This window comes from Babylonia areolata, chromosome 14 (genome assembly GCF_041734735.1).
Source record: "Babylonia areolata isolate BAREFJ2019XMU chromosome 14, ASM4173473v1, whole genome shotgun sequence".
NCBI lineage: Eukaryota > Metazoa > Mollusca > Gastropoda > Neogastropoda > Buccinidae > Babylonia > Babylonia areolata.
Genome location: NC_134889.1, coordinates 21,540,089 through 21,561,726, shown reverse-complemented (window position 1 = coordinate 21,561,726; position 21,638 = coordinate 21,540,089). Strand labels below are relative to the sequence as shown.

General features: G+C 42.3%; 1 protein-coding gene across 1 annotated transcript in view; it reads right to left on the bottom strand.

Annotated features, from left to right (window-relative positions):
- LOC143289641 (uncharacterized) overlaps positions 1–21,638 on the bottom strand; it is a 32,305-nt gene that overhangs the window by 5,463 nt on the left and 5,204 nt on the right. The window contains exons 2-7 of the mRNA XM_076598688.1: positions 14,158–14,307; positions 13,457–13,568; positions 12,472–12,760; positions 5,939–6,175; positions 5,158–5,321; positions 3,992–4,007 (exon numbers count right to left, since the gene is read on the bottom strand). Of these exons, the coding sequence (XP_076454803.1) occupies positions 3,992–4,007; positions 5,158–5,321; positions 5,939–6,175; positions 12,472–12,760; positions 13,457–13,568; positions 14,158–14,300 (961 nt within the window). The 5' untranslated portion in view covers positions 14,301–14,307. The remainder of the gene's footprint in view (positions 1–3,991; positions 4,008–5,157; positions 5,322–5,938; positions 6,176–12,471; positions 12,761–13,456; positions 13,569–14,157; positions 14,308–21,638) is intronic.

The following is a 21,638-nucleotide window of genomic DNA, read 5'->3' as shown; positions in this document are numbered from 1 at the left end:
GAGTAGAATGGAATGGAATGGAATAGAATGGAGCTGAATGGAATGGAGTAGTATAGAATGGAATGGAGTAGAATAGAATGGAATGGAATGAGGTAGAATGGAATAGAACAGAATAGAAAACACACAAATATTTGCAGAAATGTAACGAGTTTCTTTTTTTTTTTTTTTTTTACATACATTCCAAAAAATTATTCCACACACACTCACAGACACATACATGCAGACACACAGACACACAGACAGACAGAACGAACGAACGAACGAACGAACGAACGAAGTTTTTTATTGAGGGAAGTGGAATAAGCATACATGTGCTTTTTTTCATCCAGCCCTCAGGGCAAATGGAAAATGAAAATGAATCAAAACATCCACAAAGTAGCAAAGAGATGAAGAAATAAAGACATGACATTCACATTCACATTTAAACATCTACATAATAAACATGATGATACAAACATCATCATATCATGAAGGAAAAAGATCAAACCATGCACCCCCCCAAAAAAAAACAACAACAAAAAAACAAACAAAAAAAAACACAGCCCCTCCCAAGCCTCCCCCCCCCCCCCCCCCCAAAAAAAAAAAAAAAAGTATTCAGGACACTGATTGTGGTTGTATATCATTAAGTAGTGCGATAGCGGTTAGACATACAATTAAACTATATATGCGTATTCAATAAGATAAAGTCAAGTTAAGTAGGATTGTTGACATAATTGTCCATAAGGTGTGTATGGTAATGTTTTTTGAATTCTTGAATGCTTTTCTGAACATTAAGATTGGATGAAATATTGTTCCATAAACAGCCTCCTGAATAAATGAGACTGGATTTAAACAGATCTACTCTTGGAATGGGGATCTTAATCTTGTTGGTCTGGAGGACTAGCGTGGTGGGAAATCTATCTCTCAAAGATGGAGCATAATTAGACATGATTTTAAAAATAAAAACTGCTTTGTTGTATTCAAGTTTAAGCTTTAGGGGAAGAATATCTAAATGTCTGTAGTCGTCAGCAGTCAGTGATGAATATTTCAGAAGGATTAATTTAAGAGCTCGTCTATGCAGACTTAGTAAAGGTTTTAGTATATTATCGCTAGCTGAATCCCAGAGTGTTGACGCATAGTTAATATGTGATTCAATATAAGCAAAAAAAAAAAAAATTTCTACAATGCAAATCAAGAAAATGTTTAATTCTGGAAAGCTGATAAATCTTTTTGGATAGGGTTTTGCATAATGACATAATATGACTGGACCAAGATAAGTTGTTATCAATGGTGACTCCAAGAATTTTATGATTATCAACTTCTTCTATTGGATGACCATTAATGGAAAAGGGTGGAAGGTTGTGTGAAAAATTTTGGCGTTTCTGTCTGGTGGTGAGTATGAGACATTTCGTTTTTTTTGGATGGAGACGCATGTGATTTAAATTGGACCATCTAACTATATCATTAATGCTTTGTTGCAGAGCATAGTGCACTTTGTCTATTGTAGTGTGATTTGTATGTATTGTTGTGTCGTCTGCAAACATCTCACATAATGCATTAATAAATAGAGGCAAATCATTTATATAAACAGAAAACAATATTGGACCAAGAATTGAACCTTGAGGAACTCCGTAATAGATAGACTGTAAAGAGGATTGAGATTCATTCATAGATACAATTTGTCTTCTGTCTGATAGAAATGAAGATATGAGGTCAAGTGTATTTCCAGAAAAGCCATATAATTTTAGTTTTTTCAAAAGAAGAATGTGGTCTATCACATCAAATGCCTTCATAAAATCCACCATGAGAACACCAGTAATTTCATTATTGTTTATATTTGTGAGCCATTGTTCGACTAAGTTAGTGAGTGCTGTATGACAGGAGTGCTTGGACCTGAAACCAGACTGATTTGGATGAAATAATTTGTAGTGATTGAAGTGATTAAGGATATGTTTGTTAATGTGTTTTTCTAAAGGTTTTGACAATATTGATAAAATTGAAATTGGTCTGTAATTGGAAGGGTCTGTACGGTCTCCTGACTTAAAAATGGGTACTACTTTCGCGACTTTAAAAGATTTAGGAATTATCTTTTTTGTGATACATTGGTTATAGACATAAGTAAGTATTTCGGCAATTATAGGAGCAGAGAGTTTTAATATCTTTCCATCTATACCATCAATACCTTTCGAACCTGTTTGTTTTAAGTGGGAAAGAGCATAGTAAACTTCATGTACATCCATAAGAGGGATATCAAGGTGTGATGAAATATTTTTAGTGTTGCAAAAGGTTTCGAGAATATCAAGTGAATTAAGGGATGACATGTTTGTTCCTACTGCTGAGTTAGCTACATTACAAAAATGTGTATTTAGGTTTTCTGCTGATATGTCGTTAGTTGTTGTGGATTGTGTGATATTATGTTTATGATTTAACTGAGTTATGGCTTTCCAAATCAATTTATTATTGGATTTTGTGGAAATAAGTTCTTGAAAATAATTCTTTTTTTCTGAACGTTTCAAAGCATTTACAAGATTACGTTGTTTTCTGAATTCATCTTTCTTACCTTCTGAGAGAGATGAATCTCTTTCCTTAATCTTATCATCAATGGTTTTAGTCATCCACGGCTGTTTAGGATAGCTTTTGACACGTTTTGTTATGAATGGAGCATGTTTATCATATACATTAAGAAAATTGTGATACCAAACCTCCAGTGCTTCTTCAGGATTAGAGAACTGATAAACAGCTGACATATTAGAATGTATCAAGTTCTGTAGGAATAAATCTTTATCAAATTGTCTAAAATCTCTATGGCAAACGGTTTTATGTCTATTTGCAGGAATTTTTACACCTCGTTTGGACCATGTGAAACATATAGGGGAATGGTCACTGCAGCCAAACGTTGGGGAACATACTTCTGTTATGGAGTTTGTAGATGAAGCGTATATATGATCTATAAGTGTTTTTGACGTTGCAGTAACTCTCGTAGGTATGTCAATTAACTGCGTTAGGTGAAATGATTCATAAAGTTTTGTCCAGTGTTTGTTTGATTTGAGTAAGTCAATATTAAAGTCACCTAATAGTATTATTTCACTTGAAGACAAAGAAGCTTCTTCCATCATCAACATAAACTTGCCTATCCAATCTACATGTTCAGCTGGATTTCTATAGATAAAGCCGAGAAGGATAGGTTTTGATTTCTTAAAGCGTATTTCGATCCATACAGATTCAACTTGATAAGTTTCGAGTGATTCAATTCGTTTAAAGTTAATGTTTTGTTGAACATATACAACAAGGCCTGTTTCTCTAGAACATTTCGGATCATTACGAATAATACAATAGCCTGGTAGTAGTAAATCAGAGTCTTGTATATGGTCTGTTAGTCTTGATTCAGCAAATCCGAATATGTGAAACTGTTTTCCGGAGTTTGAAAGGACATGGGATACATCAGCGAGTTTGTTGATGATATGATTAATATTCAGAAAACCTACTTTAAAACCATCGGATATCGGCCAAGTGTTGAGTGTTTTAGTCATGGAACAGAAAAAGTGAATACAACAGTATCAAAGATGACTATTAATGTTATGATACAATGGTACAATGGAAAGGAGAAAAAAAGACACAAGAAGTACCAAAGGGCACCTCCAAAAGTACACAGTGTGCAATATACTTAACCACTGATTAAACAACCTATCAATAACAAGTCACATAGAATATAGTCGAATACACCAAGTAATTAGGTCAATTATATATCCAAGTTTTCACCGTCATCAAATAAGAAGTCACATAGAATACAATTCAAATATAGCAAGTAATAAGGTCAATAATATTTACTGCGTCCGCACAACTCACGTAATTTGCGCTGACTATAGTTTTGGTCCGGCAAACTATGACAACCTCATGTGCATTACGAGATCACGAGTGTGTCCGCAACACACACACACACACACACACACACACACACACACACACACACACACACACACACGCATGAACATTCACGCGAATGTGCACTTACCGCACCCACGCACTTGCTGCACGAGCGTGTGAACATTCGCAGAACTATACATATCACACGCATGATTCACATAATTGTACATGTACATTTGTATACCGGAATGCTATTAATATATAAATAGAGAGAGAGGGGGGAGAGAGAGACAGAGAGAGAGAGACAGAGAGAAAGAGAAAGGGACAGACAGACAGACAGAGAGACAGACAGAGCAACTCACTCCATTGGCGAACTGGGAATAGTCACCGAATCGGAATCAGCAATTCAGTGACAGGCCGAATCGGGACAAGGCGAAACAGGAAGAGTCGGATCGGGAATACACACACTCCCGGGAACAGGTAAAACAGGAATAGGCTGAATCGGGAAGAACAGGTTGAATCGGGAAGAGCAGGTTGAATTGCGAAGAATAGGCTGCATTGGGAAGAATAGGCTGAATTGGGAAGAATAGGCTGAATTGGGAAGAATAGACAGAATCAGAAGAAACAGAATTGGGAAGAATAGGCTGAATCGGCCAGAACAGGCTGAATCAGGAGGAACAGGCTGAATTAGGAAGAATAGACAGAATCGGAAGAAACAGAATTGGGAAGAATAGGCTGAATTGGAAGAAACAGAATTGGAAAGAACAGGCTGAATCGGAAGAAAAAGAATCGGGAAGAACAGGCTGAATCGGGAAGAACAGGCTGAATCAGGAAGAACAGGCTGAATCGGGAAGAACAGGCTGAATCGGGAAGAATAGACAGAATCGGAAGAAACAGAATTGGGAAGAACAGGCTTAATCGGAAGAAACAGAATTGGGAAGAACAGGCTGAATCGGGAAGAACAGGCTTAATCGGAAGAAACAGAATTGGGAAGAACAGGCTGAATCGGGAAGAACAGGCTGAATCGGGAAGAACAGGCTGAATCAGGAAGAACAGGCTGAATCGGGAAGAACAGGCTGAATCAGGAAGAATAGACAGAATCGGAAGAAACAGAATTGGGAAGAACAGGCTGAATCGGAAAAAAACAGAATTGGGAAGAATAGGCTGAATCGGGAAGAATAGACAGAATCGGGAAGAATAGACAGAATCGGGCAGAACAGGCTGAATCAGGAAGAACAGGCTGAATCGGGCAGAACAGGCTTGGAAAGAATGGGCTGAATCAAACAGAGCAGGCAGAATCCGCATGGAACCAACCTTGAGATGTTTGCCAGCATCCGTGGTCAGGATGAAGGAGTCGGAGTCACCGTCCGTCACCAGCACGGCCACTTTCTTCACGTTCTGTCTGGCCCCTCTTCCAGCGTCATACAGGATCTCTCTGGTCTTGTTCAGAGCTAAGGCAGTGTCGGTTCCCCAGCCGACTGTTCCGTTTGACAGCACACAAAGGCGCGCATATGTATTATATTCATACTGACTGATTTAACTAACGTGGACTCTCTCTCTCTCTCTCTCTCTCTCTCTCTCCCTCTCCCTGTGTGTGTGTGTGTGTGTGTGTGTGTGTGTGTGTGTGTGTGTGTGTGTGTATGTCGTCTATACTCAGTCAGAGACCAAGCCCTAAACGCTTTTACAAATACGGGAGTCGTTTGCATAAACACGCTGTCTACCTGTGGGCAAGGCCTGGACACTTTTAGGTATTCACCAGTCGTTTTCCTGGCACGTATATTTTCGCATACAAACGCAGTCATACACAAACAAGCACATACATACACTACCGTACACACACACACACACACACACACACACACACACACACACCCTCCTCCCCCACCACCCCCACTCCCCCCCCCCCCCCAACCACCACCACCACCACACCTGCCTCCGTCCATCCACACACCGCACACCTCGACACCTCTTCCCAAACCTGTAAATTTCCCTACCCCCTCTCCTCCCACCCCCCTCAACCCCCCCCCCCACCCCCTTCTCCCTTTTTCCACAACACCCCCCCTCGGTCACCCACACATGCACAAAAGCCACTGACTATAGCGCGTGCTGCGGAAGGCAGCCTCCACGCCAGCCTTGGTGGTGTAGTCGTCAAAGTCGAAGTGGACCAACACATTGCTGGAATAGACGACGTCAGCCACTCTGACGGCGTCCACAGACACGTTCATCACGTCCACCACGGAGGCAGCAAACTCCTTCATCAGCCCGAAGTCAGAGGAACTGACGCTCCCAGAACTGTCCAGGATGAAAGCGACGTCCAGTTTGTCTTTGCAGTCTGTTTGGGATGGGGGTTGGGGGTGGTGGTGGGGGGTTGGGGGGGTGGGGGTGGGGGTGGGGTGAAGAGACAATAACAATCAGATTGACAATCACAATGACAAAGTGTTTGGGTTTTGTTTTGTTTTTTCTTTTTTTTTCTTTTTCTTTTTTTTTCCTTCTTTTTCTTGTTGTTCGCTCAGTGTTTATAACTCCCTCCAGGCCAATTAGAAACAGCAAGACAAGGTAACCTGTCTCAAGCAATTTAGCATGGCCATTTTGAACTACACACACGCGCGCGCGCGCACGCACACACACACACACACACACACACACACACACACACACACACACACACACACACAAGCAAGCAAGCAAGCAAGCAAGCAAGCATTCAATCAGATACAGGTTCATTCACTCTCGCTCACACTCTTGCAAGCTCGCGATCTCCAAATTGTAAACATCCCTACCCCTCTCTTGATGAAATGAACAATTCTAAAAATAACAACGACAAACACTGCTAACAACAGAGAGATGGAGACACACACACACACACACACACACACACACACACACACAGATGGAGAGAGAGAGAGAGATGGAGATGGAGAGCGAGAGATAGAGAGAGAGATGGAGAGAGAGATGGAGAAAGAGACGGAGAGCGATACAGAGAGAGAGAGAGACATAGACAGACAGGAAGAGACAGAGACATAGAGACAGGAAGAGACAGAGAGACAGAGAGAGACAGAGGCAAAGAAAGAGAGAGCGAGAGAGAGAGAAGGAGAGAGAGAGAGAGAGAGAGAGAGAGAGAGAGAGAGAGAGAGAGACAGAGGCATAGAAAGAGAGAGCGAGAGAGAGAGAGACAGAGAGAGAGAGACAGAGACAAAAGAGAGCAGAGACAAAACTGACCAGCCAAGCCAAAAATAATATAATGATTAACACTACAACTGCTGCCACTACTAATGGTATTGCTACTGCTACTATTACTACTACTACTATTACTACTACTACTACTACTGCTGCTACTACTAATGGCACAACCACCACCACCAATAATAACAACAGCAATATCAATAATATCCTGTAATAATGAAATCGAAAAAAACAACAGCAACGAACATCCCCAACACACACTAAAAATTACCCCCCCCCCCCCCGGCCCCCCAAAAAAACAACAACAACAACAAAAGAACACAACAGGGCGACACACACACACACACACACACACACACACACACACACACACACACACACACACACACACAAAGTGAAACAAGAACAAACAAAACAAAACAAAACAAAAATACTGTGGCACACTAGAGATCCAGCACAACCACTCTCATCCCCACTCTCCTCTCCCGCCCACACACACACCACTGCCCCGCCTCCTCTAACTGCCCCTCCCCACACACACACCCCCCTCCCCCCCCTCCCACACACCACGCCCCCACACGCACACCCTCCCAAAGTAAAATGTGGAGTGATGGCCTCGAGGTAACGCGTCCGCCTTGGAAGTGAGAGAATCTGAGCGCACTGGTTCGAATCACGGTACAGTCGCCAATATTTTCTCCCCCTCCACTAGACCTTGAGTGGTGGTCTGGACGCTAGTCATTCGGATGAGACGATTTGTGAAGGGTACAAATGTTCATTTTTGTTGGATACCATCCCACACTGGATTCCTTTATAACGACCAAGCAGACAGGGCAGCAAAAAGGGGAGCAAAGAATCATCATCATCATGGCCTGGCTTCGCTGACGAAGATCTAGGAAGGGCGTTGTCCACGTCTGATGCAGGCACGCTCATGGCTGACAAGGCCAATGCAGGAAAAGCAGAGTCGGCCGCAGCGGTTGCAAGGGAAAGTCTGGTCTGGGTTCGCGGCTGCAGCGTCGTGGTTCTTCCTCCTTCTGCGTTTGTCCTCAAGGCTGGCCCTGCGGTTGTTTTCGAAGGAGGAGACAGCTTGGTGGATGGTGCGTCGCCAGGTCTCTCGATCAGCGGCTACTGCGGACCACTGGCGATGGTCAATGTGACAGGCACCGAGAGCTTTCTTCAAGGAGTCTTTGTATCTCTTCTTGGGTGCTCCTCTGTCACGGTGGCCAGTGGACAGTTCGCCATACAGCGCGATCTTGGGCAGGCGGTGGTCTTCCATCCTGGACACGTGCCCTGCCCAACGTAGCTGGGTCTTTAGCAGCACTGCCTCGATGCTGATAGTCTTTGCCTGCTCCAGGACCTCGACATTTGTGATGTAGTCACTCCAGTGGATGCTGAGGATGGTGCGAAGGCAGCGCTGGTGGAAGCGATCAAGCAGTCGTATGTGGTGCCGGTAGGTGACCCAGGTTTCGGAGCCATACAACAGGGTGGGCAGTACAACAGCTCTGTACACGCTGATCTTTGTGTCTTTCTTCAGGTGTTTGTTGTTCCACACTCTCTTGTACAGCCTGCCGAATGCGCTGTTTGCCTTTGCAAGTCTGTTGTCGATCTCCTTGTCGATCTTGGCGTCAGACGAGATGGTGCAGCCTAGGTAGCTGAACTGGTGGACCGACTTCAGCTCTGTCTCACCGATGTTGATGTGAGGAGCGTGGAATTCTTCCCGTGGGGCAGGCTGGTGGAGAACTTCCGTCTTTTTCAGACTGACTTCTAGGCCGAAGAGCTGCGCAGCCTCTGCGAAGCAGGACGTTATACGCTACAGGGCCGCTTCTGTATGGGCGACGAGGGCAGCATCGTCGGCAAACAGAAGCTCTCTGATGAGTTGCTCCAGTGTCTTGGTGTGGGCCTGTAGCCGCCTCAGGTTGAATAGGCTGCCATCAGTGCAGTATCTGATGAAGATACCGTCGTCGTCGCCAAGATCTTCAGTGGCCTGTTGGAGCATCATGCTGAAGAAGATCGTGAAGAGGGTCGGCGCGAGGACACAACCTTGTTTCACTCCATTTCCAGTTGGGAAGGGCTCCGAAAGGTCGTTGCTGTGTCTGACCTGTCCACGCTGTTCCTCATGTAGTTGGATGACCATGCTGAGGAATTTGGGGGGGCATCCTAGACGTTTCATGATCTCCCACAGACCTTTTCTGCTCACGGTGTCGAAAGCTTTCGTGAGATCGACGAATGTCGCATACAGTCCTTTGTTCTGTTCCCGACATTTTTCTTGTAGCTGTCTGAGAACGAAGACCATGTCAGTGGTGCCTCTGTTGGCTCTAAAGCCACACTGACTCTCTGGGAGATGTTCTTCGGCGATAGTAGGCACCAGCCGATTTAGGAGGACTCTGGCGAGGATCTTGCCTGCGATGGAGAGCAGAGTTATCCCCCTGTAGTTGGAGCAGTCCGACTTTTCTCCCTTGTTTTTATACAGGGTGATGATGACTGCGTCACGGAGGTCCTGTGGTAGTTTGCCTTGCTCCCAGCAGCAGACAAAGAGGTTGTGGAGTTTGGAGTGTAGTGCTGGGCCTCCATTCTTCCACGCCTCCGGCGGAATTCCGTCAACCCCTGCTGCCTTGCCACATTTCAGCTGTTCAATGGCCTTGACAGTCTCTTCTAGGGTTGGTAGCTCGTCCAGTTGTAATTTCATTGGCTGTTGTGGGATGCGGAGAATTGCCGAGTCTTGAACCGTGCGGTTGGCGCTGAAGAGGGCCTGGAAGTGTTCGACCACCTGTTCAGGATCGACATCTTGTCTGTGAAGAGCGCCTGGCCGTCTGCGCTGCGCAAAGGACTCTGGACCTGGTATGAGGGACCGTACACCGCCTTCAAGGCTTCGTATAAGCCCCGGTAGTCACCAGTGTCTGCACAAAGCTGAGCCCTCTCTGCCAGGTTGGTCCACCACCCATTTTGAATCTCACGAAGCTTGCGCTGGAGGTTGCTGCATATGAGCCGGAAGGTTGCTTTCTTCACCGGACAAGACGGTTGTGCAAGGTGAGCCTGGTGGGCTGATCTCTTCTTCGCCAGCAATTCTTGGATCTCCTGGTTGTTTTCGTCAAACCAGTCCTTGTTCTTTTTCGACGAGAACCCTAGGACTTCTTCAGAGGACTGCAGGATGGCTGATTTCAGCTGTGCCCATAGTGATTCTGGAGAGGGGTCTGTGGGGCAACTGGGGTCTTCAAGTTTGTCCTGAAGCTTCGCCTGGAATTCAGCTTTCACTTCAGCTGACTGAAAGTTGCTGACCTGGAATTTCTTCCTAGGAGCTCCTCCTTTCTTTGGTTTGGGCTTGAAGTGGAGCCTGAGCTTGCTGCGGACGAGGCGGTGGTCAGTATGACACTCCGCGCTGGGCATCACTCGGGTGTGTAGGACGTCTCGTACGTCTCTCTGGCGCATCAGGATGTAATCAATGAGGTGCCAATGTTTGGACCGAGGATGCATCCACGTTGTCTTCAGGCTGTCCTTCTGCTGGAAAATGGTGTTGGTGATGGTAAACTGCTGCTCTGCACAGAACTCGAGAAGAAGGCGCCTATTGTCGTTGCAATTACCAACGCCATGCTTGCCAAGGACTCCTTTCCAGGCTTCTGAATCTTGGCCAACTCTGGCATTGAAGTCGCCAAGGATGATGACCTTGTCGTCAGCAGGGGTGTTCTGAACGAGGTTGCGCAGATCAGTGTAAAACTTGACCTTTTCTGTGGGGTCCGCTTGGAGGGTTGGAGCGTACACGCTGAACAGAGTGGCATGCTGTTTGTTCCGTAGTGGGAGGCGCATGGACATAATTCGGTCTGAGTGTCCTGTTGGCAGGTTTTCAAGCTTGGAGGCAATGGTGCTCCTGACCATAAAGCCTACGCCATAAAGGCGTCTCTCGGTCTCTGGCTTGCCTGACCAGTAGAGGGTGTACCCAGCGCCGTGTTCCTGGAGGCTGCCTTCCCCTGCAAAGCGGACTTCGCTGACGGCAGCAATGTCAATGTTCAGTCTCTGAAGTTCGTGTGCGACTAGAGCGGAACGCCTTTCTGGGTGGTTGCTGTCTGCAGAGTCACGCATGGTTCGGATGTTCCAGCATGCTACCTTTAGTCCTTTTGCACCTAATTGTGAGGCAGGTGCCGGCCTTTTCTTCTCTATTGTTGTTCGACCGCGTTTGGAGATGCCCGTTGACCGCGGTTAGCCAACTGGGGGGTATGGAGATGAGCATTTGTTTGGACCACTTTTTCTAGGCCCCTCTCCGTGTGGAGCAAGCAGTGCTGTCCCTAGAAAAGGCTGCTTGGTCGTTCAGGGTGCTGCCGAGTGATGCTGTCACCTCCGGGTCAACAATCAGGCGACCAATATCCTGAACCGCCTGCATGCAGGATTGGAACTGCGGCTTCCAGTGACATCTTTCACCTGCCGTTTTCGCCCCTTTCCCATCGCTACAGGGCTTGGAATAGTTGGTGGCGCGGACGTGGACGTGTCCTTCAAGCCTGCGCAATGGAATTTTTAGGTGGAGTGCAGTGTGCGCAGTACTGGCCCCACCCTTTACACCCGTGGTTCATCTGCCATAGCCTAGCAAGCTGGGACGGTGACAGTGAGGTCCTCAGGTCGTAGGTTTTATATCAGACTGTCCTTGTCCTAGCCTCTGGCTCAAAAACCTTCCTCGGAGGCACGGGGGCGCGGCTACTGAAAGTCGGGACATGGCCATTGACCCAGGGTCAATGCATATCGAGACTGTCCTGCATTCCTTAGCACTTCATGGGTTTTACTTCAGACTTTTCCTTGTCTTAGATGGACTGCCTTCCCAGGCTATCGAGCTCCATAGTAGAGTTTAGATAGTATAAAAGTACATTGTCCATTGTCATACAAGGAAATAAGCAATATACTAGAAAGAGACTTTTATAGGTGCTTCAATTCAAGTCTAAAACCTCGTCAGTTGACTCTCTCAGACTTTGGTCCGATTCGCAGACCAGTTCTGAGTTTAGCTCTCAGACTATTATAAAATTCATTACGGACCAAGTATTGTTCTAATGTCAGGTGCATATGCTTTAGTAACCTGACAATTGAGCATATAATTTTTGACTGTAGCTTGATGAAGCCTTATGTTCACCAAAGTGTGTCTTCACAAGTGACTGAGAACGTTGATGTTTTTGACTTTTTGCATTCATTATCAGTTGTTTCGCTTGTCAGTTTAACAACTTCTCTTTTACGAAGTCCTTTAAGTAATTTCCCTGTGATTGTATTTAGATTTTTTTTCTTCAAATTTCACCCTCATTTGTCCAGTTTCCCCCAACGCTCCTATCATTCACATCTCCCACCCCTTCTAATCGACAATACTTAAATGTATTCATAAATACTTTAACAAAATGTCTTCAATCACCGATATGTGTGACGGGACATTAAACAAACAAACAAAAAAAAATCCTCCTGCTCCACCCACCCATCACTCACCAAACACAGGAGTCTGGGCAGCCTTGGTTACATACTCCGATGCCAACCGGTTGTTGTACATCTGGGACCAGATGGGGGCCTGAGAACTGATGTTCCCGAGCATGTCCTCGCTCCCCAGAGTCTTCAGAGTGTACAGCGCTGCCGCCAGTCCCGAGTACAGAGGTTTCCGCAGGTCTGACCACGTGGTGGAAGGCCATTGGATCTGCAGACTGGACGAGATGTTGTTGCAGGCTTCCACGAGGGTTGGCTGGCTGCAGTTCTTGGTGCTGAGAAACATGGCTTTCGACACCTGCATTTTGGAGGAGTTTGGTGATGGGGGGAGGGGAGGGGAGGGGCGGGGAGGGGTGTGTGGGGGTTGGGGGTTGGACAGGAATGAGAAAGGGAACATGGTATAAACAGAATGTGTATACGTGTGTTGCATAATATAAACAGTGTGTGTGTGTGTGTGTGTGTGTGTGTGTGTGTGTGTGTGTGTGTGTGTGTGTGTGTGTGTGTGTGTGTGTGTGTGTGTGAACAGAATAGAATGATGCACCACCTCCCCCACCCCCACCCTAGAAAACGGAGTGTGGCTGCCAGTATGGTGTGTGTGTGTGGGGGGGGGGGGGGGAGGGTTAAAACCCGGTCATGCACGTAAAAGCCCACTCGTACATTTTTATAGAAGTGAACGTGGGAGTTGCAGCCCACGAACGCAGAAGAAGAAGATGATGATGATTAAGATGGTGAAGATGAACAGACTACAAATAAATAAACGAACGAAGAAGAAGAAGAAGAAGAAGAAAAGCAGGTAAGAGAATACAATTAAAATTTGTTTTCAGAAACTCCAAGGTTTTGATAAGACACGAGGCACACGTAATTATGCACAATATTTAGGTCACTGACTCTCTCTCCCCCACTCCCACGCCCCACCCTCCCACCCGCACTCCTAACCCCTACCCCCTTCCCAATCCGTTTCTATGTCAATCATGCCACGTCACGAGTGCCTTACCTGCCAGATGCCACCATGAAAACCACCCCGGTAGGTAAAGGGCTCGCGTCCGTCACGTGACATGACGTAAGCGGTACGGCGGAGAAACAGACGATCGTCACTGAAGATACAACTGTCGAGGTGAAGACAAACATTCCAGAAGTATCAGCATTCGATGTAACACGACCATCAGATCTTTCATAAACATTTTCTGGGGTACCTTGCAAAGAAAGTTCTTTTCGTTTCAAGCTCAAAGGTAACAATGCTTTTCACATGAAAACGCTTTAAAGGGCATAGGCTTACCTCTTAAAAAAAAGAAAAAAAGAAAGTCACTATAACTGTCAGTGAATCTATCTGTTTCTCAACTATTTTCTGAATGATGGTTTCTTTCTTTTTTTTCTTCTTTTTTTTTCTCTTTTTTTTAAAGCGGTAACCGTAAACGGTGCCTGTAAGAACTGATTCCATACATGCCACATCTAATTCTTGTCGATCTATATGAGTCGCAGGCGTCTGTCCATATTAATTTAGCACGATATCATTGTTAACAAAAGCATGAACAAGTACAAGAGTAAGCTCTGTAGAAATGATAATCCATCACTTGAGTGGATATGATTTGCCATGTTTTGCTTTCTACAGTCTATTGATTGGAGGGAGAGAGAGAGCGAGAGAGAGAGAGGGGGGGATTGGGGAGGGGGTGGGGGGTGTAAGGAGGGAAATCATACTTGGATCGAATCCTGTTCACGACAGAGTTGACGACCGCAGCACCCCGGGAACCTGGAGTAACTGCAGCGTCTTGGCCTTGACCCCGGACCAAGGTCACCAGCAAGGTCAAGGACATGACCTTCAGCATGGCGAAAACCACCATCGTTCACCTGCCACACACACACACACACACACACACACACACACACAACAATGTATGCCTAATTGACGGACAGTCTGCGAACGAATTACTGTCAGTAGTTTACGGAAATAAGTACCTTAAAAAAAAATCAACATCAAGGAGGAAACTAAGCGTGCACACTGCCCCATATGCGCCACACTGTATTTGTTTTAAAAAAGGAGCACAGAGAGAGAGAGAGAGAGAGAGAGAGAGAGAGAGAGAGAGAGAGAGAGAGAGAGAGAGCAGAAGAAGAAGGAGAAAAAGAAGAAGAAGAAGCAAAATACGGCATTTGCTTTCAATTGAAATGCATGAAAATATTATAAAACTATGTTCACACATTTTTCAAAAAAAAAAAAGTACCTGTGGTTAGCTTTCCCAGAAGAGGACAGACCTTTTTTTTTCTTTTCTTGTTATGTTTTTTTAATATATTTTTTTTTAAAAATTCTAAATGATTAGGGGTTTCATTCCATAAGTTACCACCCGAATTGGTAAGTGATGGCACATAAAGATCAGCGCTCGGGCGAGGAGTGTCCATGATATTATTTTCCTGAACGTTCCTTACTGTGAGTGTTCCACAAAGATAGGATGGTGCGAGCTTTTTAATTTTTTTTTATTATTTCATGTATGGATACATCATTGAAGAAACGAGGGTTTGAAAAGTATTAGTTTGACAGAATATCGGTACAAACTTTCTTGACGTTTTAAGCAATTCTTACTTGTTAAGTACCAACATATTGAGGCACAGTCAATATCTGGTTGTGTAAGCATGAAAAACAATTTTCGTGAATATTGATGAAGAAAACGTTTTATTGTAATTCGCTGATTTTTTTATGAATTGATGTACACTGTATTGGCATTTTTGTCTTTGTAATGAAGTGTAGTATTGTCAGCAAAGTGATCACAAGGTGACGAAATGTGCAAAGAAAGATCATTAATATGAAGTGAAAAGAAAATTGGTTCTAAAAGTGATCCCCCGTAGACCCCCGTATTTTACAGACATGAAAAAGGACACTGTAGAATCTTTAAAAACAACTTATCTTCTACTTGTAAAGAACAATGTTACAAGATTGGCCGATTCTGTGGACACGCCATAAATGGCAAGTCTTTCCAAGAGAGAAGATCGTGATCGATATTGTCAAAAGCTTTAGCGAAATCAACAAATATTGTCCAGGGGATCAAATCATCATTAATTAATATTTGAATGCCACTGTCCTATGATATTTGTGAGTGCGGTATGGCAAGAATGATTTTCTCTGGGGTTACTTTGACTGAGGATGAAATAAACCACAAGTAGCAAAATGTGGCTGGATACTTTGTTTGAGATGCTTTTCCAAAGGTTTGGACAAGGTGGGTAAAATTGATTAAGGTTATAATTTGAAGGATCGCTCGGGTCGCCAGACATAAAGAGCGGCAATACTTAAACGTCTTTAAAATTATAACATTTATCAATCCAAAGATTATAACTACAAATAGGAAAGGAAAAGTAGGAAAGGAAAAAGAAAACAAAAAACAAAAAAACAAAACAACAAAAAAAACCAAACAAAAAAAAAAACCAACCAAACTGCAAGCAGAAAAAAAGGGTGGTGCTGTAGTGCAGCGACGCGCTCTCCCTGTGGAGAGCAGCCCGAATTTCACACAGAGAAATATGTTGTGATAAAAAAAAAGAAATACAAATACAATAAGGCTGTCGGAAATCACAGGCGCAGAAGTCTTCAGAATTTTACTATCTAAATCATCCAAAACCTCCAGATTTACTCTGTTTCAAGGAGCAGAGTTATATATTCAAACTGAAATTTGGTTCATATTATTCTGGAATCACACGAAAAAAAAAGTTTTTTCAGTAATAACAAATTGTTAAATAAAGTGCGGTCAGAGAGAGAGAGAGAGAGAGAGAGAGAGGGTGAGAGAGAGAGAGAGAGAGAGGGAGAGAAAGAGAGAGAGAGAGAGAGAGAGAGAGAGAGAGAGAGAGAGAGAGAGAGAGACTGGACACTGGAATTATTTATTGTCATTTCCAAGAAAGGTCTTTTGACAAGGGGGCAACAACATACATTCACATATTTTTGCTTCAAAATAACAAGAACTTTCTTTGTTCTCGCAACCATTCAGTCAATTTAAACTAAGAAAATATGCAGTCATTGCAAACACTTAAGTCACATCCTGACAAAAACTCAAGGAAATGGAACTAAAGAAAAACAAAAATACAAAAATAACAAAATGAATGGGGATTGACTCGACCATAATAATAATAATAATGGTATTTATATAGCGCTGGATCTTGTGCAGAGACAAATCAAAGCGCTTTCGCACCAGTCATTCACACGCATGCATAACTCTAAAACTGTAGAAACTAAAGACAAGGAAGGGTAGGCAAGGCAGGCTATTTTGAGAAGAGGTGGGTTTTAAGGCCAGACTTGAAAGAGCTGAGTGTGGAGACTTGACGAAGCGAAAGAGGAAGTTCATTCCAATCGCAAGGTCCAAAAACGGAGAAAGAACGGCGTCCAACAGTCGAGTGTTTGAATCTGGGTATGCGTAAACAGAGTGGATCCGAAGCCGATCGTAGTGAACGAGATGGAGTGCAGAGGTGAAGGCAGCCGCAGAGATAGGAAGAGGCAGTTTCGTGAATGCATCTATAACATAGACCATCCACTCAAGAATATATCAAAACTAATTCAGACCGACTGAACACTCATGTATGGAACGCAATGTTTTCTGTTTTGTCTAAATAAGATAGCAGCTTCTGCACTGATTATAATATAATGTCTTCTAAGCTGTTAATACCAATTTTGTCTTATACACCTATGTCTTATTGTGTGTGCGTCTGCAATGAATTTAGCAATCGATCTAATTATAATTTCATTATCAGATGATAAAACAGTAACAACGTCATGATTTTTAGCCACGTCCAGAGAAAGAGAGAGAGAGAGAGAGAGAGAGAGAATGCGAATGCGAATGCGAATGCGAATGCGAAATGTTTATTCAATTTTAGGCCTAAGCCCCTAATTGAAGGGGAAATCATACACAAAACAAACAATCAAAATTACAATAACACAGTGTCTAATATTTGATCTTAACATAATTATTGTCATGAAAATTCAAATTGATACTATGATTTAAGTTACAGCCGTACGTAATCGTTTCAAGGCATAGTAAATGTAGAACGCAACATTACGCAAAACAATTTCATTTCTAGATGACATAAGCAAATTAAATCTAAAGCGACATGGGCTATTATAAAACTTAGGTTGAATATATTTTATCCTTAAGTCGTAAAAGACAGGACAGCAAAACATAAAATGAATTTCATCTTCTTCTGAATCATGACATAAACGACACTGTGCTTTATCTACTCTTCTGTCGCTAAATCTAAACCTATGGCAGGCAATGTCTGTTACGCCAAATCTTAATTTAGTCAGAGCACATTTAACATATCTATTCATTGCAATTTCAATATATGGTTCCACACTATTTGTCACTTTAAACATCCTGTATTCAGCAAATCTATTGCTGTTCTGTACGTGATCATGCCAGCTCTGCCATCTACAGTCAACAAGTCTTTGTTTAAAACATTTCATAAATCCTGTTACATTTTCAACACCCTGGTTATCCCATACATAGGCAAATCCATAGGAACACAAACATTTTCTAATACCTGTAGCCCAAGTCTTCTTACCATTATTGTCTAAATTATACAGCGACCTGTAAGCTTTGTATGGTAACCTATAACTATCCATTCTAGTTAATTTTAGCCAGTAATTAATACATTTTACATAAGAATTTAGGTATATCGGGTATCTCCCAAGTTCACCATAAATAAAGTCATTAGGTGTTCGCCTGTCAACATTCAAGAAACGTTTCATAGCAAACAGGTGTAGTCTTTCAATGTCTGCACCATTTTCAAAAGCCCATATTTCAGCACCATATTGTAAAATAGACTGTACCTGAGAATCAAATAACTTTATAAATATAGTATATGAGCTACAATCTAATTTGTACATAACACGAAGTATAATCAAAACAGCTCTCTTTGCTCTGTTTACTAAATCCTGGCACGCAAAAGAAAAACTAAGTCTAGTTGAAAAAAATATTCCAAGATACTTGTATACATTTACCACTTTTACTGTTTCATTTCCATAAGACCATTGTTCATGTCTACTAAGATACCCACCCTTTCGAAACACAATTATATTTGTTTTGTCCATATTTACTCTTAATTCTAGTTTCATTGCGGCTTCATACAAACTATTCAACTGTCTTTGCAAACCAATAACTGATATTGATAACAAAATCATATCATCGGCAAAAAGCAACATAAACAACTCTATCAAATCAAAAGTCACCCCATGTCGCCCGTTTTCAATGATTTCGAGGGCAATCTCATTGACAAACAATGAAAATAAAACAGGACTACAAACATCGCCTTGCTTTACTCCTCTGGTGCAATTAACAAAATCTGATAATTTCGCTCCACTTCTTATCCTAGCTTTCACTTCTCTGTACATGCTTTTAATACATCGATACAGTTTACCTCTAATTCCATTTTTTAACAAAACTGGCCACAACAATTTCCTAGATATTGAATCAAATGCTTTTTCAAAATCCACAAATGCAACATATAACTTTTGATTATTGGCAAATTGTCTCTGAACAGCAGCTAACAATGTAAATATATGATCAATAGTACAATAATCTTTCTTAAAACCAGCTTGATGTTCACCTGTTATGTTGTTTAAACTCACCCATTCTTGTAGTCTGTAATTAATAATCGAACTATACAATTTACTACTAGTATTACATAATGATATTCCTCTATAATTATTTGTGTCATTCACGTCACCTTTCTTAAACAATGGTAAAATAATTGATTCGGTCCAGTTTTGTGGATAAATACCATTGTCAAATAAATGATTAAATAAATTCAACAAAAACATTAATATGGATTCACCACCATTTTTGAAAAACTCGCCGATTAATTCATCAGGTCCAGCTGATTTTCCACTCTTCAATTTTCTAATTGCTAACAATAATTCATCCCTGGATATTGGTCTGTTTATAACTTCATTTGCTCCATCTTCTACTGCTTCATCTATTACATCATCTTCATCTAAATCATCTGCTTCTTTTTCAAGTACATGTCTAAAATGATCATACCACTGGTCTACAGATATCTTATTTTGTGGTTGATACTTTTTACATGAGACTTTTTTTATTGTTTCCCAAAACATCTTCTGGCATGTTATTGAATTTACCAATTCATTTAGAAGTGATTCATTGTATTCTTTCTTTTTCCTAGAGATCATGTTTTTGTATTCTCTTCTTGCAATGCAAAACATTACTCTATCATCTTTATCTGAAGTGTGTTTAAATTTTCTAAAAAGTCTTCGCACCTTACGTCTAGTTATTCTACATTCCCGGTCAAACCATTCTTGTCGTAACTCTTTTGTAATAGGGACCCTTTTCTTCATGTACATTGCCTGATCTTTAACAATTTGGTTAAACTTAATCAATGCTAAATTAACGTCTACCTTAATCAAGTCTGATGCATTGTCTATTTCTTCTTTTACTTTTCTCGAATTCATTGAGTCAAAAAAGGTTTGTGCATGTAATGTACTCCATCTATATCTATCAATGAACTGTTGCTCATTCACATTAGCAGGATATCTGGTAGACGTGCAAGTAGCCTGCCAGTCAAAGGACAACAACAGAGGGAGATGATCAGATTCTATCCTGTCCAGAATGTCAAGTGTCAAAATGTCACAAACATGTTCAAAAAAAGTTACAGAAGCCAGGTAATAGTCGTTCACACTGCTACCTTGATCAGATATGTATGTGTAACGACCATGTTGGTCGCCATTACATAGGCCATTTAAAATGCACAATCCCAAAGCAGTGGTCATATCTAATAATTTCTTTCCATAAGAATTTAGTACCGCATCCTGAGAATTTCTGACCATATGGTTTTCATCATCCTTTCCATAGTTTTTATGTAGTCTGTTTTCATCAAAAAAGTTGGGTAAATAATTAGAAGTCCTTGCGTTCAAATCTCCACAAAGTATCATATCAATATCATCAAATACACACAACTTGTCTACAATACTATCCTCAAGCATAATTATTCCATTATCAATATCACAATTAGAGTAGTATGGCGAATTTTCAGGAGGTATATACACACATACAAATAATACATCTTTAGGAAAATGGAAAAAATGTTTCTCTAGCACAAAATACATGCAAAAATCACTCTCATCATCCACCTGACGAACATAAGGAACCAACTCATTCCGCACAAGGCAAATTATTCCCCCAGATCGTCGTCCGTGCTGCGTCAACTTGACTGCTGGTTTTATAAACAATCTGTGTTCTTTAAATAAATTGAACTCAAACTTATCAACAAATGTCTCAACTAGACAAACAAAATCAAAAGATGAAACAAACTTAACAAAATCTGCATCATCAAGTTTTGACATGATGCCACATACATTCCAGTGAAGAAAAGTTAATTTATTCCTCAAAAAATCCAAATTTCCGGAAAGTGTGGTGTTCAGACTGTCATCACCCACCTCCCCATTCCCGTGCACATTATCATCACAACTTTCATCACCACTCTCATTCATCCTCTCATTACTGCTCCCTCCTCCTCTCTCTCCCACGTCTTCCCTCGCGGTACAAAATGCACTATTATGTTTATTCTCATTACGTTTATCCGCACTCACAAACTCATCATCACTGTCCAAACAACTTCTAATACATTCGTCATTTTTAATATTGTCTTCACAACAACTATCAAGCGTATTTGAACACAACAAATTTGAACGTACTGGAGAGAACTTCACATGAGCTGCAAAACATTTATCTTCACAATCAAGAACACGTGGTTTTTCACTCACAACACACACGTCATTATCAACACACAATTTTGTTCCAAACATGTAGACCTCATCGGGTAATCCCGGAAAGTGTTCATCATGCCGTGAAGTTCCATTTGGCCTCATGTGATTCACGTGCTCTTTGAAAGCTGCAACACACACCGGACTGTCACTGGCCAGGTCACCATGTTCCCCACCCTCCCTGTTGGCAACACGTTCGCTGTCATCTGACACAGGTGTTATGGTTGGCCTGCTGCCAGCTACCGCTCTGTACCCAGTTTCACACACAAAATCTACACCCGGTGCTAGGCTTAAACTTGACCCTCTTGACATGTCTTGCATCAAAATCGGTATATTTCCAAAAGGGTTAGAGGACAAAACACATAATGGTTCAATGGGCCGGCCGAAACCCTACGTGGCTTCTTTCAGTTTATCACCGGTGTCTAAATAGTAC